The sequence below is a fragment of the Passer domesticus genome, chromosome 8, assembly GCF_036417665.1.
Source record: "Passer domesticus isolate bPasDom1 chromosome 8, bPasDom1.hap1, whole genome shotgun sequence".
NCBI lineage: Eukaryota > Metazoa > Chordata > Aves > Passeriformes > Passeridae > Passer > Passer domesticus.
The window spans coordinates 37,398,708-37,424,673 of record NC_087481.1 but is presented as its reverse complement, the minus strand read 5'-3'; the positions used below and the strand labels follow the sequence as shown (position 1 = coordinate 37,424,673).

At 38.9% G+C, this 25,966-nt stretch overlaps 1 protein-coding gene across 9 annotated transcripts in view; it reads left to right on the top strand.

Moving 5' to 3' along the window:
* Window positions 1-25,966, top strand: part of KAT6B (lysine acetyltransferase 6B) — a 107,389-nt gene that overhangs the window by 69,232 nt on the left and 12,191 nt on the right. For all 9 annotated transcript variants that reach the window (XM_064430423.1, XM_064430421.1, XM_064430420.1 and 6 more), the window contains 2 exons: window positions 562-723; window positions 5,309-5,402. In XM_064430423.1, coding sequence (XP_064286493.1) covers window positions 562-723; window positions 5,309-5,402 — 256 coding nt within the window. The remainder of the gene's footprint in view (window positions 1-561; window positions 724-5,308; window positions 5,403-25,966) is intronic.

Sequence of the window (25,966 nt, the reverse complement as noted above, 5' to 3'; positions counted from 1 at the left end):
AATTTACCTCTCTCACTCAATAGCATTTTAGCCTGGCATGGAAATTTTGTCTTGTCTAATTTATCCAAAACATTGATGTGATTGATATGTAATTTGCTACTCATTTATTGGCCTTACATCTTACCGATTCAGCATAATACACTTCTTTGTTTGGGGTTTTTTAAAAGTTGCTGTACTCCACTGTCTTCTAGCAAACCACAATTTAAGGCAGTTTTAACTAGTGCATTTTTGTTGTCTGCCAGTTGTACTAATTTCTTTTCCAGGCATAAAATGAAAGAGGTAAGTCTGTCTTCAGCAACTAAAATGTGAAGTTACTTTGTTTAATAAATCCAGATACTCAGAGGTTACTTAAAAATGCAAAGTAATTAGCACCTACTGGATGATGCTTATTTAAGAAGAAAGCGAGGCATTTCTCTTTTGAACCTTGATGTGTTTAGTTTGTTTGTTTCTTGTAACACCATACTGTTCACATTTCCTTCGAGAATATGATTGATTCAATAAGTTGTTTTGTCCTAACTTGTTGGTGCCATGGAAATAACTGCATCTGTCTTGCTTTTCTAGGTTGATGGAAATGTGAGCAAAATTTATTGTCAGAATCTTTGTTTGTTAGCTAAGCTCTTTCTGGACCACAAAACCTTGTATTATGATGTTGAACCATTCCTCTTCTATGTCCTTACAAAAAATGATGAGAAAGGCTGCCATTTAGTTGGATATTTCTCTAAGGTAAAAATTTTAAAAGTGGGTTTATTTAATATTTGTAATGTCCTGCTCTCCTTAATGCTTCTCCTTGCAAAAACAAAGAAAAATCAGAAGTCAGAAAAAAACCCATAAGCTTGAAAGCCTCTCTGTAAATCTTGAATATTATGTGCATTGTCTCAAATACATTGTACTTTCTTGCCTCTGACTGATGCAAATTCAGAATTTGTTCAGCCACATGGATGGGGGTAGGTTTTTTCTTGTTTGGGGATTTTGTTTTCAGAATTTGTTGTGGTTTCAGTTGAATATTTAAATCTCTTTCCTTCCCCAACATTTTTGCATGAGTATGCCAAATCTAACTTGTAAAAGTTGCAGGTATTTGGAATGTTGATGTGTTTTCATGGCTTGACTGCTGGCAGTTCCAGCTGGCTATTTAGATGTAAATGGGCAGTGCTGTTGCTCTCTTGTGTGCAGTCTGATCTAAGGCAGTTACTTGCTGCTCCCATGTAAGAATACTTTGCCTGACTTCATGGTGCCTGCCTTGTTTAGAGTGGATGTCTCAGTGGTAGCTGTTTTCAAGTAATAGATGGCTGCTATTGACAAAAATAATACTTAAGTGAACAATCTTGACAAAGATGACCAAGAAAAATGGTGAACTATAGTCAGATGTGCCTGCAATGGGAAAGCTTCCATTATTGTCCATAATTTGCCCCAAGGGATGTGTTGAATAGGTACAGTTACTCAGAAATTCACTACTTCCTGATCCTAGTATTGCTACCTCCTACTGACTATATATTTTCTTTTTCAAATAAGTGATTTGTAGGAAAAGAGTAGTTAGGAGAAGCCCATAAGTCTTGTCAGAGTATCTGGATATTATATAGTAATCTCTTAGATGTCTAGCCACATCCTTCTGAGAGGTGGACCTTGCTGGAATTAAAGTGAGACATGTAGGCACAATTTACACAGTCTTTAATGTCAGTCAGAACTTCTTGTGACAGACATGTCAACTTTTATTTAGCCAAGTATTTTCTCCATGTGCTTAAGGTGTTGCAGCTTAAGGTGAGTCTCTTGATTTTTGTTCCTTATAGAATGGTTCATGTTGGAAAAGACCTTTGAGATCATGGAGTCCAACTGTTACCCCAGCACTGCCATGGTTGCTACTAAACAGTGTTCCCAGGTGCCACATTCACAAGTGTTTTGAACATTTCCAGAGATGGCAATTCTACCACTCCCATGAGCAGCCTGTTCCAATGCTTTGTTACCCTCTCAGTGAAGAAAGTTTTCCTAACGTGCAATCTGAGCCTTCCTTGGTGCAACTCAAGGCCATTTCCTTTCAACCTGTCACTACTTCCTGGGCATGAGAGAAAAGCCCAAGTAGACCATAGAGGAGAAGGCAAAGGCTGTGGCTAAGTGGGTCACCCTGTCATAGGAGGAGATCACGTTAGTCAGGCAGCACCTGCCTTTCACAAACCCAAGCTGGCTGGACCTGATTCCCTGGTTGTCCTGCATGGGCCATGTGATGGCAGTCAAAATGATCTGCTTTGTGACCTTCCCCTGACACATGAGGTCAGGCTGACAGACCTGTAGTTCCCAAATCCTCTTTCTGCCACTTTTTATTTGTTTTATGGTTGCTAACCTCCATTCAACTGGGACTTTTATAGTTAACCAGTACTACTGGTAAATGGTGGAGAGTGGCTCAGTGAGCTCTTCCAACAGTTCCCTTGGGCTCTGTGGACTTGTAGATCTTTTAAGTGACATGATAGGTCACTAAGCATTTTCTTGTTGCTCACAGGGGCTTCATCCTGCTCCCTGTTTGTCTTCCTGCTCAGGGGGCTGGATACCCTGAGTACAGGTGGCCTTGCTGTTAAGGACTGAGGCAAAGAAGGCATGAAGTACCTCAGCCTTTTCCTCGTTGTTGTGATTTAAGCCCAGCTGGAAATTAAACCCCATGCAGCCACTCTCCACTTCCTCCAGTGATAGAGGCAAAATGTAGAGGTTATGGGTTGGGATAACAATTTACTGGAAATAGCAATGAGATAAGAAATGGAACAGTGACAGCAACAATACTAATAAAACAATGTATGAAAGAGGTGATTACATGCAAATGCTTAGTGCATCAGAGGTGATCTATTGCTCCCCCCACCTTTTTTTACCCCCTAAGCCAGAGACAGTGGGGGAAAGAAAAAGGTGGACAACCCTCCAGTCAGGACCAGCAGCATTGCACTGCACTGCTTGCCACCCACTCCTCTTGAAAAGGACAAAAATGTCTGTGGACCCTCCAAAACACTCTTTTAGCTCCACTTGAACCATGCTCCTTTCTTGGAAGTGGAGAATTGCTTACTTCCACCCTCAGTGGTTATATTGGTGGTATAGAATAACAACAAATTGTCCTTGTCTTGTGTGCCAGTGGTCAGTTTGCATTCTAGGTGTGCTTTGGTCCTTCTAATACTGTCCCTGCAAAAACTCACAACACCCTTGAAGTCTTCCTGTTGTCTGCCCTCTTCTTCCAAAGGTGATAGACTCTCATTTTCCCTGAGCTTCAGACAAAGCTCTCTGCTCAACAGTCAGATTGTCTCTGCGTGCTCATCTGGAAGCACATGGGGATGGCCTGCTCCTGTATTTTTAAAAATTTCCTTCTTTCAGCACGTCTAGCCTTTGTAGACTCCTTTGCTTTTGCATCCTAAGGAACTTTCTCAACCAGGCCAAAGTCTGCCCTGTGGGAGTCCAAGGTAGCAGTTCTGTTTACCCCCCTCATTATTTCTTCAAGAAACAGAAGCTATCATTTCATGATCACTGTGTGCAAGATGACCTCCAGCATCACATCACCCCCAGTCCTCTGTTCACAGGCAGCAGGTCCAGCTGTGGACTTCCCCTTTTTGTTCACTCCCCAGCTGTATCACGAAGTTATATTCCCTACATCCCAGGAATCTCCTAGTCTGCTTCCTTTCTGCTGTGCTGTATTTCCAGGGTTTATAGCCATGCATTTCAGCACTCCAGCGTGTGTGATCCCACCATGGTTCCATGATGGCAGCTATGTCACAGTTTTCCTGCTGCACCATGGCTGCCATTTACTCCTGTTTGTTGGCCATGCTGTGTGCATTGGTGTAGGTGCTCTAGTCCTGCTGCCTTTTTGGGGGGAGCAGCTCTACTTCCTGTGTGACCATGCTCAGGCACGCCCATGATTTCTGACACATGAATAACCCTTGTATCCTTGCTGCCACATGGATCTCCATGTCCTACCTTTACTGGGGTGGCTGAGTAGTGAAGGATGTTGTTAGCACACCTTCCCTCCATTCCCTCAAACAACAGATACATGTTCTACTTCCACTTCACCCCTGTTGCTTTCGGCCAGTCTGTGTTGATCACAACATGATCTGATGATCACAAATATTATCACCACCAAAACTTAGGGAAAAATCTTCATTTCAAATTATTGCATGTCATCCATATGTGTCTCCCTGCCACTGCCTTTTTTTTTTTTTTAAGAACGTGTGTGTGTGCTTTTGCTGGGAGAAATGCTCTGGCTTTTCTTACCTGGTTATAAATGTTTTGCCAGGATATGGTCTTCTTACTAGTAATAGTCTTGAGGGTTTGGGAGGCATGTACAGAGAAAATATTTAACTGTTATAGAATCTAAGCAACCTTGTGAAATCTGGCTTGGGTATCTGACAGAGTATTTGGGAATGAGTGTAGTGGCATGTGATCCTGTCATGTCATCACTGGTCTGGTGTCATCTTGTGTGGAGGCTGAAATCATAGCTGGTGTTTTAAACCATACATGTACTTACCACAGCTCCTTGCCAGTTATTCTGACCTGGATATTTCTGGTTGCTTTGGTCTCCCTCAAAACTGCATATTGCTGATTTTTGGGGTGTAATCTTTTAGAGGTAACAAAAACCTTCCTTCTTATCAATAAACTGGAAAGAACTTATAAACTTCTGTAGTTAGAACATTTCCTAATCTTAGCTTCTTCTGTCTTGAACAATCAGTGTAGTATTTGTCTCCATTGCCTGTATATGACTTCATTCTGTCCGAAAGTTTTTGTTTCTGAGCATTCTGCCTTGATTTGTGCTCTGGTGATAAGCATCTAGCTTTTAAAACCTTAGTATGCTTCAAATATAACTTCTTAGTTCTGCACATATGGGGTTCCTCCCCTGCACCCTGACCACATATTCAGAGAGAAGACAAAAAAAAAAAAAGGTGAAAACCTGCAGGGACTTAGTGCAGCAGTTATAGACAGTACAGCTTCACCATGTGTAGGGATATTGTATTCCACTTCCATATCCTTGAGAGAATAGTCAGTGAAGCGTGAAAATATTTCCCTCTTCTTACTATCTTTCTCCTTTAGAGCATTTAAACTTTATTATGCTGTTCAGACAACGTGTTTAATTTTTAAAATGCCAAGTGGTTAACTAATTAAAAAAATATTCTGAAGGGTATGTTTGATACTTCTTCCTTAAAATTAGACATTAACATGGAATTATTTGACTTTAGTACTGAACCCATGCATCTGTTCACCTTATTGGGATATTTTACAAGGACAGTAGCAGGTGCAGGCAATTGCCCACTTCAGCAGTGCTTTGACATACTTGATCTGTTTCTCCTTCCCACAGGAAAAGCTTTGCCAGCAGAAGTACAATGTCTCCTGCATAATGATCATGCCCCAATACCAAAGGCAAGGATTTGGAAGGTTTCTCATTGATTTCAGTAAGTGAAGTGTTTTATTTACACTTGTGATTCAAGGAGCTGATGGCTGTTATATGAAAGTGTAACATATGAAACTTTATTTAACTAACTCTGTTGTTTTTATCAATAGGTAATGGGATTTCTGTTTATATTTACATAGGATATAAAAGCTCCCTGAAGTGAAAAACTTAGTGCTGCTCTGTTATTGTACTCGAGGAAATTGAGAATGGATCTCTCGGCAGTAATATTAGCTCACAAAGCTATTACCCTGAATGAATTGTCTAAATTACTTTCCATTTTGCTTTGCTCATTAGTATAAGAAGAGGCAATTATTTGTGATTATAGCTAAGAAGGTGTTAGTCTGAGGCATTCTCTCCATTCTAATATTTCTAGCTTCTGTCTTTTTTTAGGGGAAAAAAACCCCTTTAATTGAAGAATTGCACCATGGAAGAAAAGTATTTTGGTTTTTGTGTTCATCACTTTCTTAGTGAAAATTGTTACCAGAAAGGGTGTAGGTGTTAGTGGCTGTACACGTACCTGCTGCTTTATTTTGCTGAGCTGCCTGACCTGTTAGAAAGCTTCAGGCACACTTGTTTAAATATAGATTTGTTACTCCCCAAATCTTTTTGTATAAGGGAACTCCAAACAAAATTATCTAAGGAAACTTCTCAGTTGAGTGTCCTCATTACTCCTGAATCCATCTTTCCACTGTAATTTAGAGGGAGGATGATAAGGAGTTAGTGTATATTGTATGTAGTTGCTTTTCACTATTATGTTTTAGGAGGCCCTGTAGAATTACATGAGGGTAGAGATAGTTCAGATAATAGGATTCCTGCCCTAAAGGTGTATGCAAGAACATTAAAATGCAAATAATAATACATTGCAGTGTAACAGCAGGACAAAGACAATCATTTGTAACTGTAGAGTTTTCAAGTTCTGTTCTTGCAGTGTTGTACCCAGCATGACTGTGCTAGAGTGTATAAAGATACTTAGTATGTCCCATCATTGCATGGCTCTATAAACAGCCTTCACTATACCCCTGTGAGTTAGGTAAAAATGGTTCTGGACCACTTAATCCACCACTGAAATGTGGCTGTCACTGGAGTGGAACACAGCAGCTGTTCCATTGTGCGCCTTCTGCAACCCTTCAGCAAAGGCTGTGAGAAGTACCACGTATTTCTGGGTCTGTGGAGAGATCTTTAAGCTTTCTTAGGTAGAAATCAGCCCTGTTTTAGGATTAGAATACTTTTTTTTTTTTTTTTGCAAAGGAGATGAGCTCTTAAGTGGGCACTGGTAAATGCTTCCAGGCTTTTCCTTTGTTACTCTGTGGTGTCTCTATCTCCCTCTCAAAAAAATAAAAAGCACTCTCAACAAATGTTATTCTGGTTGAGTTTGCAATGGTTATAAATACAAAACTGATGGCACAGCCATGAAATGCGTGGATTCCGCAGAAGGTCAGGGTATCAGTATGCTGTGTCTCTCTGGATGTGTGCTCTACTACTGTGCTTTGTGCTGCTCAATCTGTGAAAATCAATAGGGTGTTCTGGCCTTCTTGTCCTTTGGAAAAATCTGGAAGCACATGGGGTTTTTTCAATCATTAGGTTATATGTGATAATTGCTTGGAGCTTATCTGGTGCTGTTCCTAGACCTTCCTCTTTGCAGACACGTTCAGATCCCAGGTGTGGGCTGCAGCTGTACAAACTGGGCACAGGACAGAGACACCTTTAGCTTCTGCTGTGGCTGCCACACCATCCACTGCAGAAGCACGCAGGCAGTCCTTCAGTACTTCCCCTTTGTTTTCTGGACAGAGGTTCCCTTAACTAACTGGGAATCAGACTGTTCCATTTGCCAGCAGAATGAGGAACCAAGAGATAACTGAGAAAGTCTGGCTGTGTACTGAGAGTAAGGTGCAAACTACCTAAAAGGTAGTGAGGGAATTGTTTGTGGCTGTTTTTTCTGTATGTAGAAGGGAAGGAAAGACTTTAAAGGCTAGTTTTCCAATAATGCATTTGTATCTTTTTTCAGGAGGGAGGCTGAATTCCATGAAATGGGGCATAGCTGCATCTGAATTAGTGACCTCAAAACCTTTTTTACAGGAAAACACTTCAAAATGAATTATTTACTCTTTTTCTTGTAATTTGATGTGTTTCTGCCTTTGGACTAACTCCCATCTTCTTTGTGCTTTACTTTTCTGTTCACTTGTGGTCTCCTGGGTATAAATTGCTCTAACTGGTCTGAGAAGATGCGATATAAAACCTCCCAGTAATTATTCTAAACTTGAACAGACCAAGTTTATCATAGTTTAAAGCATTCTTTACCAGTGACATTATCTAGACTGTCATGTTCTCATAAAGTCATAGCAAGATAAATTTTATGCTCTGAATGTTAAGTCTTCATTTGTTATGTGGGTAATGCTTGTAAACTGCTTTATTTTGAAATCTGTGAAGCAGTCACTGGTACTTGTCTTTTTTTATAACAGTAACCAGAACATGGTTTAGACTATAATAATAAAAACGTAACTGAGCAAGTAATTTTCAGAAAATGATAGTTACAAACCACAGAAGGGAATATTTTAAAAACTGTGTGCAAGCAGTTGACTGCTCACATTATTTTGTATGTATCTAGACACTTGATAGGCTGGAAAGAACACAGCCTTTAAGCCACTACACAACTTCTGCTTTGTCAGCAGTCTGCTGAAAATGTAGTTTGTGGTAAAAATTTGCCTCTTTTTTGGTAAGTGAAATGCATTTGTTTGTTCAGATTGTGATGCATTCCTTTTCTTAAACTAATTTAATTTTCACAGATGGGTCTTATGTGGTCATGCTGTAACTAGCAAGGGAAAATAAATTCTTTCATTTTGCTAAAGGAAAAAATAGGTATTTGTCTTCTGAGCACTGATTTTTAGTTTTTTCACCTTAACGTTTCTCTAACTATATTTAAATTTACCTGTATTTCATATCCAAACTGGTAATAGCAGTATTTCTTACTCTGTAGACACCAATATAAAGGTCTGTTGGTCTGTCTCTTCAGGAATCTATAATCTCGCCTATGGGAAAGAGGAGTTTTTAAAAGAGGAAATTAACTCTTGTGAGAAGCAGGCGTGCTGTAAAATGCCCGAATTTGCTACTCTGATTGCCTTCAGCAATAATTTAATTTCTAGTTTTCTTTATGTCATTCATAATTTAAATAGAAATATTGTTAAATTTAAAAAACATGCTCTGTAACTGTGTTTTTAAAGCCTGGTAAGATTTTTTTATTATTATTAATTGTGGGGAAATTAGAGATTTTGACTGTGATAGAAACTTGTTGGGCTGTTTAGAAATTGAGAAGAGTTTAGTTATAAATATTTTATTAAATGGTTAAACTGCTGATTTGTAAAATTGAAGACTTGATACTGCTTAATTCACTCTAAGACAATCAGTTTAACCTGTTCTATTTTCTTGTAGCATGTTCTACTGAGGACAAAATGGTTTGCATGAAGTCTGCATTTTGTTTACTCTAAGTATGCTTTATTAAATACTATTTTGTAACCGATGGTTGATTTTTCCTGTAGGGATAGGGATCCTGATTTTCACTTGGAGTGTATCTAACATAAAAAGCATTTCCTGAAAATGAATAAAGGTCTTAATTTGCTTGTTACATTTATACCTTCCTGCATTTTACAGGACTGAAAGCTCCTGCCAAACTTTTTGGGTCTGGGCTGTTCGTTTTGTTTTCATTTCTTTGTTGTTGTTGTATTCTGTGGGATTTACAGGATTGTGATTGCAGGGTTTTGTCTGAGGGAGAATAATTGACTTCTGCATCCATCTTCGATATTTGCTGTAAATAAAGTTTTTGGGCAAGTAGACTCCAGCTGGAGTTGCTCCAGCAGGGAAGCAGAAAGCAGACTTTATTGCCTACGAGCCCGTTGTGGCTTCGGTTTCGAGTCCCGTTGCAGAGATGCACAGCTGTGGTTGCTGTCCCCAGGACTCACTGGGTGTGCTGGCCTTTGGGTGAGCCTTGGGCTGGCCCCTGTCAGCTCGGCCTGTACTGCTGCTGTGGCGGGGACAGTGCAAGCCCTGAAGCCACTGTGTGGTAGCTGCTCTCTGTGCAGACCCACTTCTTTTATAAACTTTAGCAGCTCCTCTATGCAAGACGTTTTTCTTTGCTTTCCTGATTTGAGCTCTTGCAAAGCCTGGGATCTTCATATGCTTTCTATTTCTGTTCATCAGACTGCAGTGCCAGAGCATACTAGTATTTCTTTATTTGGCATATCTAACGGAGTTCATTATTACTAGAATGAAATACAGCACTATTTCATATTTGTTTTCTGTAAGTTTAAAGTTGTCTTTTGATTCATACTTCTTCACAAAGCTCATCTTGTCACAGTCTCACATTTCTGCATACTGGATTGCAAATTCCATGCTGGAGGCCTAGCCAGCAGCTGGAAGAAAAGAAATGCATGTGACTGTTAGGATAAACCTTTCCAACTGTGCTGGCTAGGATGTTGACAGTTCATTTGCATTACAGTAACAACTGGGCTTAATGCTGAGCAGCAAGTCCTTGGTAGCCTTTTGTTACTTATCTTGGGGCTGTTTCTGGTCCAACTGATTGTAGCAGTTTCTTCCTCCCCTTCAGAATTCAGTGGGTTTTTTTTTTTGGTTTATCTGTTCATTGTGAAATTATTATTCTTGCTCAAGAGATGAAACATATTTAAGGATGCTGGGATTCTGTTTGGGCTAAATACATTCTTTGTTTTGTGGGTTTTTGGGTATTTTTTGGTTCACTTGTCTGTGTGGGAAAGTCAGTACTAACTTTTTAAACTTTCCTATCACTTTTTGCATGCAACTTGAAAAGGCTGGAAATGGTTTTTTTCCTTAGCTTGACTTAACCCCTGATTCACCTTTAGGATTTAGGATGTGTAGCTCAGATTTTTTTTGGTGAGAAAGCCATAATAGGGAAAGGCAATTCAAGTCTGACAGTGGAAGAAACCAATAGCATTTATATTACCTGAGAACTTCTATTTTGGTGCAGGAAATCGGCTCTGTTAAGTGTCCCTGGTTTGCTCACTTCCCCAAATCTGGTATGTTTCTTGGTCAAGTGTTGGTTTTTGTTTATTGTTCTGTTCAAACAGGTGAGTAATTCTTCAAGTCCTGATCTGCAGAAGCAGCAGGGCAACAGCAGTAATAGCACTGCAACAGGCTATGGTATAGCACCAGGGAAGGCAAGTTTCCAAAGTATGGGAGGAACAAAAAAATTTCCTCTACAAGTAAGGGAAAACTATTAATGAAAAGTTATTTCTTTCCTCCTAAATGCTTTTCATGTGTAAGTATCAGAGCCAGTGATAGAGGCGGTCAGTACCATTAGTGATGTTTTATAATTGGTAACCACTCTTTTCCTGGTTAGTAACAACATTCATTAGCCTGCATTGCTTCTTAATGGTGTTTTTTTGTGGTTCACAGCTTTGAAGAACTTGACTGAAGATCTGGAACTAAACCTTGTTTCTTTTCTCTCAGTTGTAGTCCTGTCCTCTTAACTGGAAATGCCTACAATCTCATGTTCACATTAACCATTTAGGGGCTTTTGAGCACAAAAGCCCCAGAAGTATTCTGGGCTGAAATTGTGGGGAGTTGGTACAGATGTCCTCAAAAGTGTTTGTTATACATGATCCTGTATGCACTTTCCTTGAGAAGTGGGGGATGGTGATGAGGCACTGAATAGGCAAAAAAAAATAGATGCATAGTTTTGTAAAGTGCATTCTTGAATTGCTTCCAGTTTGCACTTGTTTCAGAAGATCTGCATCTCTCCATGGAAATGTGGAAGATGTTCACTGCTCAGTGCCCAGTCATGCAGAAGTGGTAAGCATTGTGTGTTGAGCCCAGAGAGTGACTGTAGGCAGAGAAGCTTTCTGTCCCACAGGTGTCTACAGGTAACATAAACCTCTAGTGTTGAGACTGTGGGCAGTGTGTTTATTTCTTATAGCCAGCAGTTTTGAGATACTTTTGAAACAAGCTGAAAAGACTGCATTCCATGAAACCTAGGTTAGTATTCAGGCACAGTTTAAGAAGGCTGAAAAGGTTAAGATTTTCTTCTGGTGGTTAGTGCAGTTTTGTTCTGCCATCAAGTTTGTTAAAGAGCTGGTGTAGCCTGTAAAATCAATGTTTCTGTCAAAGGAAAAGATTTGGGTTTCTGCTAAGCTTGAAGGTGAGCATACAGCTCAAAAATAAAACCCTTATTTTTTAATATGCTCCATTCAAACAGCATTTACACTTCCAGGATCAGCTGGTTATTTCCAACTTCCTTGTGGCTCCTGTAATTGAAAAGCTCTGTTTTTTTTTCTGATATGGACAAAAGGTTATTTTTGATTAAAAGCAACAATTCCTTTAGACAATTTTGGGCTTAGTTTTCTTATTTGTGTGCATTACTGTATCTTGGGTTTTTGCGGTATCTTCAGAAGGAGTCAGTCTAGATTTCCATGGCTAGTTGGACAATAATTTGTTCTTCCAGTTTCATCTTCCAAAATGGCTTTGTGGTGTTTTAATGTATCAAGAAGGTTTGAAAATGTTGCTGTGCCAAATTATCTATTTTATAACTCACTAAGCTGTGGTTCTCACTGTAGTGTTTCCAGGCTTTCAGCTTTAACAGCAAATTAGGCTACTCCTTTTTGGAAACCAGAAAAGCAGTGATTTTTTTTGGTGAAGTACCATGTTTGTGCAGCCATCCAAAAAAATCTAATTGAGCAAAACTTAAAACTAGTAATGGACTAATATGTAGCCTCTCATTTAGGGCAACATATTGCTGGTAGGATACTAGCATTTGGGAAATGTCAACCCTGTTTGGAAGATGAATAACTTTTTAAATACAATAAACATGTTGATAATAAGTGGTGGAATAGAGTAAAAATGCTGCCTCAGGTTTTTACAGGGCCTCTGAAAAACTAGTACATCAGTAAAGAAGAACCTCAGAAAAGGTGAAAAGCTTCCTTCAAGTGTTTTCATGTTTTGGGAGGAAGCTGGAATGAGGTAAATGAGCAAAAGCCATTACAGTACAGAAATGGTGTGATTTCGTCTTTAAAGCATACTTGAAAAGGGAAACAATGGCAAACTATTAACAGAAAAATGTTGTGGGGGCAAAAGAGAGCAGAAGTAATGAAAATGTGTTTTTCTTCTTTGTTATGATGAATTGACACAGTTTATTTGCATTGTGTATCCTTATTTGTAGACTTCTCTTAAAGTAACATGTTAAAGAGAATTTTAAACTATTCAGATGGAAAGAAGACATAGATCCTGAACTAAGAAAACTTAAGTTCTTTTACTAATTAATGAATTGACTTCTGGAAAACAAAACAATTTTTAAAAAAGTAAAGGTGGATGATATAATGAAACAAATGTGTTAGAGAGATCAGAGGAAGTGTCTTCACATGTGTGACATTTAGGTTCTGGTATGCTTGTGGAAGTGCTGAGAACCACTGTCTGATACCTGCCTGCAGTTAGAGCTGGGCCTGAGCTGCAGGAGGCTGGAAGTGGCTGATCCACTTGTGTGGTATGTGTTTATATAACAGTGATAGTCTTAATCTCTTTATGAGAAATAATTTGTTGGTAGAAAGTAATATTTTGGTAAACTTGCTTTAAGGCAATCGTATGGAATTTTTTTTTTTCATGTCTAACTACTTTAATCAAAAATTAATATGAACTAGAAATAGCATTTGAAAAGTTAGATTGTCTGTGAAATTATGGACACATTCAGTAAACACCTCTTGCACTGTCATTTTCCAAACTCTGGTGTTAAGATGTTCTACAGTTTGCCCTAACAAATATTGAAATACAACAGAAATACAGTCTAGGAATAAACACACTTTTAAAAAGAATTGTTCACAATCATGCTTTGTTCTGTAAACAGAATTGAGGTGGGGATGAAGTGGGACCATGGGGTTTTTTTAAGATAAAATTTGCTTTAATTAAGAGCATTTCCTTTCTCACATTACAGTCCTGAAAGTACCAATTTGTTACTGCTGGGGCTGTAGCAAACAGTGGATGGTGAAAATGTGAGACCAAATGTGGAGAGGAACAGTTTGGTTTTTTTAATAGGCTTTATTGGCAAGGTGTATTCTCAAGCTACATTTATGATGATTTAGGGATCAGTGTAAAACAGGCCTCTTGTTTGTTAAACGTGGTGGCCCAGTTGAATCATTGTGTGCTGTGGGGGTTTCTGTGCTTCACTGACTGACTTGTGTACCCCAGTACAGAACACTGTGTCAGTCTCCTCATGGTTTTGTGGTGATGTGTACAGGTACACTGTGTCCAGATGAAAGGTTGAATTACCTTTTTCTTCCTTTTTTTTTTTTCCTCTTTAGGAATGAATTTAAAGTGTCTGTGCTAGCTGTAAATCTGTGAGGGAGCCTGACTGCTGCTGCTTATTTTCTGTTCTTTTCTTGATGATTGATTATGTTGCTGACCCCAAGGCTTGAGTTTGGCCTCTCCTAAATAACTAATAAGGAGCATTCTGTCAGGCTGAGATTTAGATGAGGGGGGAATGAAGATGGATTTTGAATCAAGCTTAGTTGACTTAAGATTATTCCAAGAAAATCAGCCTCTTGGGATTTCTTGGCATCACTTCTATATAGCTTTAAGACACTGTACATTTATCAGGATTGCAAAAGAAAGCAGACATGTCACTTCAGATACAGAAGCTAAGGCTGTTTTAACTGAAGAGCATCTTTATTCCAGATAACATTGAAAACAGTGAAAAGGCAAGGCTAAACATAGTAAGAATGATAGTAAGTATTTTTTTGACAAAGCTGTATTTATAGGGCATTAGTGAACATGGAAAGCCATCTTCTGAAGACTGGTGACTGAAAACAGATTTAAACTAAGTAATGCATCTTTAATTATTAAATTTTTTAGATAGGGTAAGGTAGCCTGGGAGGAAGACATATATTGTCTGAATTGGTAGGGTTCAGGTTAGGAAAACCAAAGCCCTGATAAAGTTAAATCTGCCTGGGGACATTGAGGGAAACAAGAAAAATGTATAGATACATTGGTGATAGAAGGAAGAATAGAGAAAAGTGAGCCCTGTCTGGAAGGACATGGAGGACCTGGTTACTCATTATATGAGGAAGGCTGAGGTGCTCCATGACTTTCTTACTTTGGTCTTCAGCAGTGAGAGCTCCAGGCCCATGGCCCAGGCAGTAGAAGGCAAAGGCCTGTCATGCTGTTGTTAAGGCACAGAGAGAGCCTTGTGGCTTCCTTAACAGATGTCTTGTTTCCAGTGCCAGAATTTTATCAGTCGGTTCTACCTTCTTTTAAAGAAATTTTATTTTTCCCTTGTTTACTGCTATTTTGAGTCTCTAGATATTTAGCAGATTACTGTATCTTGGGCTTAGCTTTTTGAAGTGTGCTGTAATAGGTACATTTGTGTTCGATGCTTGGTAGGTAGTGTGCCCTTTCTTATGCAATTTCTGTATATGTTGAGTAACCAGGTATTACCATCAAATTTAATAATAACCTTCGTCACCTGTTGAGGTTTCTTTTTCTTCCAAATCTTATTTGGTTAATTCCCTGTTATATAGCATGCTTTAGCAGAGCAAGTGATGAACAGCAGTGACATTTTGCTGCTCTCATCAGACAAATGTAACTTGCATCTTTTGTATCTTATGTGTGTCATGACCACTGACCTGAGCAAACTCAGTACTTGCAGTGATTTCTTAGATGTGTCTTTTGGCTTCTCAGTATTAAACTCCCTGTTTCACTGTTGTTCATGTTGTTTAGTACTGCTAGGCTGTCCTTTATAGATATGAATAAAATAATAGGAGAAGCTCTTGGGGTCTGGAACTTTATCTACTCTAAAACAGTCCCTGATACAATTTTGGTCCAGGGCATCTGTCACTCTCCAAGTGTGATTACAATCTTCCTGAGCCATGAGTCTGGGAGGATTATGTTAACAGCCAGGTTAACACCCCAGCTGAGAGTCAGAGCTTAATGGTATGGATGCCATCTGTCTCTTCTGGTTGGCCTCAGTGCCATATAAAGATTCTGAGGATATTCAGTGTACGTGTTATATTACGCAAAACCTCCTGGTCCATCTTCCTGTCTTGTCAGTTGGGTCTTGTAGAGGTACATAGAGCAGTAAGAAGGCAAGCAGGTAATGTCTAATGTGCACAGGAGATACATTTACAACCCAGTATTCATGTGCTGTCAGCATTAAACACCAGAAGGTAAAGGCATTTCCTGAAGGGAGTTCATTCAACAGTTACAGTTGTATAAACAATTTACTTCTCAGTGTCATTTATTGAATAGTTTTTAAAATGTAAATTTAAATAACTTAAGGTATTGCTTATAAAACCAAGAACAATACAGAGTTGTTAATGATCTTCTAAGCCACTTAACCTGCTGACAAATTTATTCATTCAATTGGTATTCAAGACTGATGCCCTCTGCACATACAAGTCTTGCTTTTAAGGGTACTTCAGTTCTCTTTCTCTTGCTTATGCTTTCACTCTGCTTATAAGTAGTCCACTTCATACACAGAACCTCCACTCAAGGGGGTTACTGGCAACTGGCACAGGTAAAATAAGTGTTAGCAAATTAATTCACTCAAAGGGTGCCTTTTGTAGGTCTGACTGTAATGCAGTCATCTTTACCTTTCCTTTTATTCATGAAGGGCATTTGTTTAGCCTTAACCTCTTCTGTGAAGCTTTCTATAAAGGAGCTAAAGGTTTTTGGGCCTCCTGTGTTGGGTTTACTTGAGAATGTGGAGAGGAATGAGAGCTGGCATTATTTCTTGTAACAATAATGAGAGAATCTTTGGCTTACTCTGTTCATCATGAAGAAAGCTTTCCTTTACTCTGAACAACCTGCTACATTCTCTTTTCTTTGTCAGTGATCTGAGCATCTCAAGTTACAGCTAGTCTTCTTTTTTTTTTTTAATAGTGTTTGTGTGGATCTTGGGATTGGGGTCGTTTGAAGCTGTTTCAAAAGTGCTTTCAAAGAGGGTACTAACACCTATTTAAGGTCCTCTATCTTTGACCTTCTTCCCACTGACATAGATAAGAACAGTTCAGAGGCACACAGAATAGTTATGGAAAAAATGGTAACATGAATTACAGTTTTAGGAATTGTAAGTCTTAATAAGCTCACACTTTCACCTCACCTATTTCTGCCTTCCACTCATGGTCATACCTCTGAACTTGCAGCATTGAGCTGACCTATCTGTATTGAACTGTCCTGTCTGAATACTCAGCTGTTTTGATATTTCTGACTACCCTTTTGAACCTGTGTCTTCTCAGCTTGTTCATATAATATCAAAACAAAGGTTGTGATGTTTTGACAAAAAGACAAAAAACATTAGCTCTTGGGATAGCTTGAAATGTTAGTTTTAGGTAAATCTTCACTTTAATAATACTGGTGTATTATTAACACAATTGCTAGTACTTGCTGTTCTTTCAGATCTTTGGCTTGATACCGAACATTACATGAAAACTCACAAATTCTTCCCTATCATACCAAAGGATTTATTTTACTTGGTTCTGTTTCAAACAAAACAAACTTTAATGGAAAAGTGCTTGATTCCATCTGCCTGAGTCTGGTAATTAATTGGTGGGGGATGCCTTTAAAGAGATGGAGAACTCCAAACATAGAAGGGTAACAGCTCACAGGTTGCGTCTTTTGTTCTGGATGGAGTGCCATGAGTGTTTTCTTCTGACACAAATATTAACAAAATATAAATAGGAGTTGAATAGTGCTACTTATGTAAGGGTTAGATTCTGAGCACAAGCTATTGCAGAGGACCTTCCACAAAATGTTGATTTGGGAGTAGGGGTCTCTGAGAAGCAGATTTTTAAGCTGTTTCCAGCTCCCAGCAGTAGTTGAATTTTGCTGTGACACTCCTGTCTGCTCATGGTTTTCAGCTGTGTATTGGCATCTTTCAAGTGTTTGTCTGGAAGCTTTTCATAAGTACCTTGATTATGTTTTCTGTAGAAGAGTTACTTCAGTGGTGTCGAGTTCCCTTGGCTGTGTGTGGAATTGTATGTAAAGGTTGGTAAGTGTGATCCTGATGTGCATACATAAATATGAACCCAAGATTGACAGGTTTAAGTTAGGCTGTGCTTGGTAAAAATTGTTATCTTTTTAAATCAGACTCAAGTCCAGAATGTTACTTAGCTACATGGTGTTACTTTATTTTGCAGATTTAGTGTGGATGTAGTTCTTAAAAGATTTCTGCTGTGAAGGCTACATTCAGTCTAAAATTGTGGAAAGATCAGTAGACTAAAATCTGGTTTTGTGATCCAAAGGAACCTGCTCTTATTTGACTCCATTTCTAGGACCTTAGTACATGGCTCCCTACCCCTTTGCCCTCCAGCAGCTCTTGCCAAGTGTGATGTTTTTGGTTTAACTTTACTGGCAGATAGACCACATCAGTGGGCTTGATTGCTGACTGCTTAGCAACATGATGACATCAATAACCCAAATGATCCAAATTCTTAATTACAGGTATTGTTGCTCTAATTTGTTTATAGCGCATACTCATGCTAGATGTAATACTATTTGATAGAAAAGTAGTGTTTAAAATGGGCAGAAATGCATCTAGGATATTAATATAAAAGCACAGATGTCTTAAACCCTTCCCAACCTTTGTCTGGATAGGAGTACATAGGAAGTGCTCTCCAAGATGAATTCTTCCTAATAGGAGTATATGCTGACTTCTTGGTGAAGTTTCTCATAATTGTCTATCTCAACACCTCATAGAGAGATCCATAGTTGTTTTAAGTGCTTTTTTTCCACTTTTTTGTAACAATAGAAAAATATGCAAATGCAATGACCCTTGCTGTAATCTCAGTACACTGTAAAATACAATATAATATTGGTATTAGTTCCTTGTACTGAGCAATATTTAGGCTAAATAGCAGAAAATGGAAGAAGATACTATACTTTAGGGCTGTGTGATAGTGGTTAAGGAGAAATACAACAAATATCTTTCCTAGTACATTTTGAGCATTTTGGAGCATAGCATAGAAGGAGGGAGCATATTGATGGATCCTGAGTTCAGAAGGGGATTGAACTTTGTAACAAACAGGTATATGGCAGCAGTGACAAACACATGCAAACCTTACAATTAATGGAACAGTTGGCCCAGAATCAGTTGTCCTGAAGGTCAGAGAGCTGCTAGGAGTTGACACAAGTAAAGAAGGTGATGTGTCACAGGCATCAGTTGGGATGACCACATTAGCACATCAGAAATCAATTTGGACAGCTCTTCTAGAGGAATAACTAACTATCCTGGTCTTGGGCCTGTTGGAGAAGGGGATTTTTAAGAGATAATGTTACTGGAGTGGGCAGGGGAAGGGGGCCCTCTTGTGTTGTATTTGCGATCCCATTATTCCAGTTTCTCATGTCCTGTAGACAAAAAGGTGGAATTAGAAGACTGTACTTTGTCTCTGAGCTATAACTCACCGGGGTTACAGAGATGCAGTGAGTAGCTGATAAGACTGGAGTGCTGCAATAGATGTGTCCCAGTCTCCTCAGGGGCAGGCAGGGAAGCCAAGGAGGGGAGTTGTGCTCTACACAAAGGAATTACTTGGAAGCATGGTTCTCTGCTGTGGAATGGGTCATGTGTCTGTCAAGCCTTCAGTATGCTTCAGAATCAGAGGACAGGGCAGCAGCCATTAATGCTGCGCTGGGCACTTGTTATAAATAGCCTCATCAAAACAAGGGAGGAGGATGAACCTTTCAAGCAGCTGGGTGATAGCTGCTAGTGGAAGGCCTTTTTTCCCAAGGACTATTTGAAACTATTCTGCAAGCACAGCAAGATACTTGGGACACTGTTTAGACACAGATTTTGGAAGGACCTGCTAGGGCAAATGCTTTGTATTTGGAAGATAGTAGAGGGATCTGGGAGATAGTAGTTTCAGATCCTGAGAGAAGTTAGGAGGGTAACTGTCAGACTAAGGTCCAGAATTTTATCTTGTTTTATCTCCAAGAGGCTTGCTGTGAAGAGCAAAGGAGCACAGGACATGTTGATCTCTAGAGACAGTTTCTTTAGACTGCAAAAATGACATTCTAATGTTCATGACAATAGCAGGCATGACAGTAAGCCTGCTGGGCTGCAGGGAGAGTTCCTGACTTTAGAAAAGCCAAATTCTCCAAAAGGCACTGGTATTGCTTACATGTACAGCAGTGTTAAGCCAAAGCTTGGTTGGAGTTGAAACTGAGGGAGATGAAAAGTAACAAAATGTGGAGAGCTCTTAGAAGTATGTGGACAGCCAAAGGAAGAGTAAGCAGAACATGGCCCTGCTGATGAATGGAATAAGCATGGTGTGACAACAGAGGGAGGGGCTTGGTGTGCATCTCAGAAAGGATCTGAGGTGCTCTGTACTTTCTTGGCAGGACCTGTTCTCAGGTGTGAGAGAATTTAAGCCGCAGAGTGAGATGCCTTCTTTGCTAGAGGAAGATTGAGTTACAGAGTACTTAAGTAAAATGGTGAGATTGGCCCTGGAAAAGTGGCTGACATGACTCCAACACCTCTCCCTATTGTCTTTGAGAAGTCAGGAAAGTTGGGAACATCCTCAGTGACTGAAGGATGGCAAATGTTACATGCATCTTTGAGAAACTCAAGGAAGATGAATGAGTGAAATAAATGGTTGTGCATCACAAAGGTTGTAGAGCATATGACTTGGTGTAAGTCACATAACATAGGTCTGTATAAATTCTGTCTGCAGGTATTTCCCTATGTGCTGTCTTCTAAAACTTGGTTGTTAGCATTACATTGCCTCATGATAGGAGAACTTTGAGGTAAGCTTCAGGAAGTTTGGAAGTGAAATGCTGTCAGCAGGCTGTCATTTAGACACTGTCTTGCATAGGTGCATTTTGAAGTGGACTTGATAACGTGGTACTTAACACTGGCAGCTTTCCTGCAGCCTATTTATAGGATCAGTGGTGTTTTCCTATTGTTAGTATAGCTGAACAGGTGGAGAAGGGTGAAATGGAGTTATGCATTGACTGCAATGCTGTGTAGCTGTTCAAATGGATTTGATGGCAGCGGCCTTAGTGCATGGCTGGAGAGCAAGGCTGTCCTTTAGAATGGCACACTGTGTCTGTGCTCTCTGTGTTGTCCTTGGTTCAGCTGAGCCATTGGCAACTCGCTGCTGTGTCCCAGCACACACCCCTGACAGGCCAAGGGAAGCTGCTGCCACTTCACTTGTTGTGGCTTGCTGTGTGTTGTAGCAGCTCAGGAGCTGTTTCATGACTGACAACCTGACACTTGTTCTATGCTATGTCATTCCTGCTTGTGAGTTGAAACCTGATTTTAAAAAGGCCTTACTGTGCAGGCTATGCTTGAGGAAGTTTGGAATAATTTAAGTTTGCTTTTTTTGTTTTGCTGTGAGGCAAATTACAGTGGCAAAAGAGAGTCCATGTTGGAAGCCAGATTAACAGATTTGAATTTGCTTCTTCTTATGGTCTATTCCTCACTCTGATTCTCTGTCATTACATATTACAAATACAGTCTGATTTTCTGGGTTTAAAAATAATTGCAAGATTATTCAGAAATGATAATACAGTCTTTGTTTTGTGTGCATTTTAATATATAAGTAATAAAAGGTTTTGCAATGATACTTCTCTTAAAGTTGATCCTTTGTACTTTAAGAGGTGGAGCCTCAGTTGCCTTCATATAAATGAAGTAAAGATTCCCAATAAAGAAAAGTAGAAATTTTTCTCTTTGAAGGTACCATGATGATGCTCATAGAGTTTTACCAGGACATGTGGAAGATGATAGCAAAAAGAAAAACTTTATTATGTTCAGCAGGGTTTCATTAAGATAGTTTCTTATGCTTTTTGAGACAGAGTCCTCTCTTGTTCAAAGGCTAGGAGTGGGTTAATAACCACTGGCAGGGTTACTCCTGTTAGACTCAGGAGTTATTCTCGTCCAGGGGCCTTTGCTAGATTGCATTTTCTGTATGGTTCTTCTCCTGTAAGAGTTGCTTCTATTGAAGAGCTACGTGTGTAAAGTTTATTGATAATTCTATGAATGTGGAGGTATGAAACAAGATGTAAACGTTTTTCTGTAATGAGTTTTTTTGCAGCGAAACAAAGCTTTCCTTTTCTGCATTAAACTACCATTGGTGTGGTTCTGGTTTTGAAAGACTATTTGGTTGCAGCTTTTCTTTAAGGTAAAAGCCTGTCTAATCTGTAGATGTTTTGAGGAAAGTGAAGATACAAGTCTGAATTACAAAATTTGAGAAGAAAATTCTGTTCTTTAGAACAATAGGCTAATCCAAGATAAGGGCTGGAATACTCTGGTAGGACACATAGTTTCAAGATATCTGTCTTACTGCTGTTTCTTTTGTAAAATCAGCTCTGTCTCAGTTACAAGAATATAACAGACTTCCTTTACTAGTATTTGTAACTTTCTTGTTCATAGAGATTAATATGATTGATTTCCTAGAAAGTGACTTTTTAAATAAGATCAGAACTATGTTTGTCTCCAGTGCATGATGTGATTGATATATAAGACACACAAAACTGTTTCTTTGATCACAAGTTCTCAGATAAAATACTTTTCATATTTTCAGTGTAAACTGTTATTTCCAGAGTTTTTGTAGCAGACAAAAAAAAAAATCTGTTGTAGCTAAAAAGTAAGATTCATTAATCCTTACCCTTGGGGTCCATTTTGAAGACTGTTAGTTTTGGTTTTTAGCTCCCCTAAGTGAAAAGCAAATACATGGATTTGTTGCTAGTAGCATAGGAGAAAGGAACTGCAATTTCTAAAGTGCTTGTGCAGGCACAGAATGAGATTCAGTACTCTGCTTTCCATTCAGGGACATTTTTGCTGATTGTGTTTCTGCTGAAGACAATGCAGTGCACTGATGTTTCAAAACAATCGTTGAACATCATACGTGGTGCCCTCAAGAGGGAAGTGCCTCTCTTTGAGGCACTGTTCCCAAAGAACCTGCCTGTCTGTAAGCAGTGAAGTTGAAGGAATGGAGGAATTGTGTCAGATCAGCACAGTGGCCATGGCATATGTCACTTATTTGTGGAGAGGTTGCTCTGTCAGATACTCCCTTAAGACAGCACACGGTTAATAGAACACAAGAAATTGTACTGAAGTTTCAGCTAGTGGCATCTTCTGGAGAATATTGCCTTGAAGCTGCCTCAGGATGCTCTGGATAGATTTTATTCTGGCTATGTGGAATTTTCAGTAAAATGTACAACTGTATTCGATGATGAAATGTACAACTGCCCATTGGAGAAGGCAAGAAATGTTGTGATCCTTTCCTAAAAGGATGAATGATACACTTACAAGGCAACTATAACCCTCCATTTCACTTTCTTAGAAGCTACTCAGCTGTGACTATGTATTTTCCAGTGTGGATGCTAATTGACTGATTATTGTTTGCTCTTAAACTAAACAAACTAATCTTTGTATTTAATAATAAAATACTAGGACTGTTCTAGGTGGTTTTAAAGTAGAAATAGTAAATATAATTGCATCAAAAATGCTTGTTCAAACTTGCAAATTAGCTGAGTTCCCTAGTTTCTCAGGTGAATAGAAAACCATAAAGTCTTCGTTCAGTCCTGTGCAATGTGCTTTCCATGGTTTGGCTGTGGCTGTAACTGACCAGCAGTGTGACCATGCAGTCTTGTGTGAGCACAAGTGTAATTCAAACACCTACAACCCCAACCAAGTTGGGGTTTTTTTGTTTGCTTGCATCAGGATTAATTCCTTAGCTTACTGAAAGCCTAATAGTTTTACAATTATTATGGTCATTATTAATTGCACCCAAGGAAACGGAACATTTCAGTCTAGATGTCTGCTCTTTGACTATTCAGCGGAGATTGTGGATATGAGGGGAGCTGAGCCCTGGAACAGGCTGCCTGGAGAGGTTGTGGAGTCTGCTGTCCTGGAGATGTTCAGAAGCTGTCAGGACACAATCCTGAGCAATGTGCTTTAGGAGGATCCTGCTTGAGCAGGGAGATTGGCCAAAATGACCTCCAGTGGTCCCTTTAAACCTTAACTATTCTGCAAAATGAAATGATAAATTGATTTGTTCATTGCTATAGAACATAAAATTGTATTGAGAGCACTCAGATTTCAGCGGTGTCTTTAAAAAAAAATCTTCAAACTTCATTTGGCTTTGTTCTGTCAGTTTTAGTTTGTTCATTTGGTCTTTCCCTGTGTACCAGTTGTTTAATGTCTTTGTTTGCTGCTGCTTTATATTTCACCAGCATCTGTGCAGTCTGCATCTCTATTGTCTTACACCTTTGAAGGCTAGCCTGCATTTGCTACCATGTTAAAATCAAAAGAACAAGTGTGTTCCTTCAGTAGATAAAAAAAAAAATCAATTCAGCTATCTCAAGCTAAATTTAAAACTGTGTTGTGATTTTTGCTTAATATTATGAAACCAATGTAGTGATGTTTAGAAGTGTGTGTGGTAGGGAAAGAAGGATGTGTCATGGGCATTTGGAGATAGGGACTTAATGAACTAGCTGCTCTTGGCAGTTTGAATTTCAAGTATGCATGAAACTGCTTTCCTGCCATAGGAGTGAAAGGGGGCTGATATTATCTTGATTTTTGGAAGATTTTTAGGAGAGAGCTGGTGAGATGTAAGTCTGTTCACCTCACAGCAGACATGACAATAAATTTCTTCTAGTGAACACACAAGTAAATGCAGAATGGAGGAGGAGGATAGACTCTGCACTGCTTGCAAAAGGGAGTGATACTTAACAAATCTTACCAAGCTCTTAAAAATACCAGAAAGTGTGAACATTAAACTCATCTGGTTGGTTCCAGTTGTCTGGATGAAGCCAGACTAATTCTGTTTGCCTGTATTTCAAGTGGTGTTTGCCAGTTTCAGATTGTCCCTTGGTTTTCTCTGCTGGCCACTGGAGATATCAAGCCTGGACCTCTGAGCTCATGCTATTTAACTTGTTTGAAGATACAGAACCAAGTGTCAAAAAAAATAGTAGTAAACTAACTGAAAGTTTCTGGATATTGGCACAGATACATTAAAGTTACTGTTTTCACATAAGTGTGCTGTGGATTCTGTAGCTATTTCAGGGCTGTTACTAGGAATCCTGTAGATTGAAATTACTGGATAATTACGAGTCAGTTTGTTTAAATGTATGTTTTAATGCCTGATTATCTCCTTAATTTGTGTTGAAGGCATTATGTATGTGTATGAACTTTCCCTTCCTGAGATTGCATTTCTTCTAATTGTTTCAACTCTTGGATAAGATGAAACCTCAGTGATTCTGGGGATGTTTATGTGACAGAAATCAAAGACTGTAAATCGCATTTGGTGCATTGCTTTGCTGTGGAGGATGGAGATAAGGCAAGAAATAAAAATCATTAATGATAATTTGATGTGTACTATCACTCATATGCCCAGAAGATAAGATAGACAACTCTTTGTTCTTGATTAGGTCTTACATTTTGTTGTGGGTTTAGTTTTTTGTCTAGTGTACAGTCTGGCTGGTTTACTCTTGGAGGTGGGTGGTGAAGAGCTCTCTTTTGTCCTGTGAGTATTGCTGCTGTTCATAATCTGATATCAAGGGTTATACCTGAAGAAGGTTGCCACTTGGAGACTATCCATTATTAAGATTAGGTAGACACAGTGAGGCTGCAGGTATCTGTTTAACAGGGGCATATTGTGCTCATTTCAGATGCTTCAGGATAGATAGATGAGCTACCAAGATCAGTGTTTTTATTTACTTGCAACTTAGATCAATTACTTGGCACCTCTTTGGTAAGTTTAATTTAATGGGTGTTATTCAAATCACAGAATCTGTTAAGAGAGACTTTCCATTCAGTGCTTGATACATGTAACCAAGATTGTTTCCTCAAATTTATAATTTTGATCTTCTAGAATGTATCTTGGAAAAGCATAGGTTATATTTTAGAAAGGTGTAGGGGAAGACTACTGACAGGTGGTACTGCTATGGAGGTAACATTTCACTGCCTTAATGTGGAGTGAAAATGGCCACTAAGAACTAGTCTGTAAATCCTCAAACACAGGAAAGATACAGTAAGCCAGTTTAGTAAAACTCTAAAGGTGCTTGTGATTGTTTAAGTAATGATTCCAAACTCGTGTTTGGATCGTGGTTTTTTGTTCAGCTTCATAATATATTTACCAAGAAATTATTGGTGCAGCCCCCTTATCTATGAGGAAAATGAGAGTAGAGGAAGAATTTTTGTCCAAGTAACTTTAGAGTGTAGTGAAATGCAAGAATGAAACCTAGGTCTTGCAAATACCCTACAAACATTTTCTATTAGTGCCCAAGACTTCTTAAATGTGAAGTTGATAGGGTAAACTGTAAAGTTACTTGAAACAATAAGTTCTCCTCATGGATTTGTTTTTAAAATCTAGGTTATTCTTCCTCTCTTTCCTATGTTGAGGCTTCTATCACTACTTTTGTTGCCTACCTCAGTTTTGCATGTTTTTCTATGGGTAGTGACATCTTAGCATAAAATTGGCTTTGTATGTTGTACACAAGGTGATCCAGAATTCTTTCTTGATACAAGTGAAGCTTTGTTTAAAATTAGGCAGAATAGACTATGCACTATAGGTCTGCTTTTGTGCAATTGGAATTAAAGCAACAATTCTTTACTTCAAA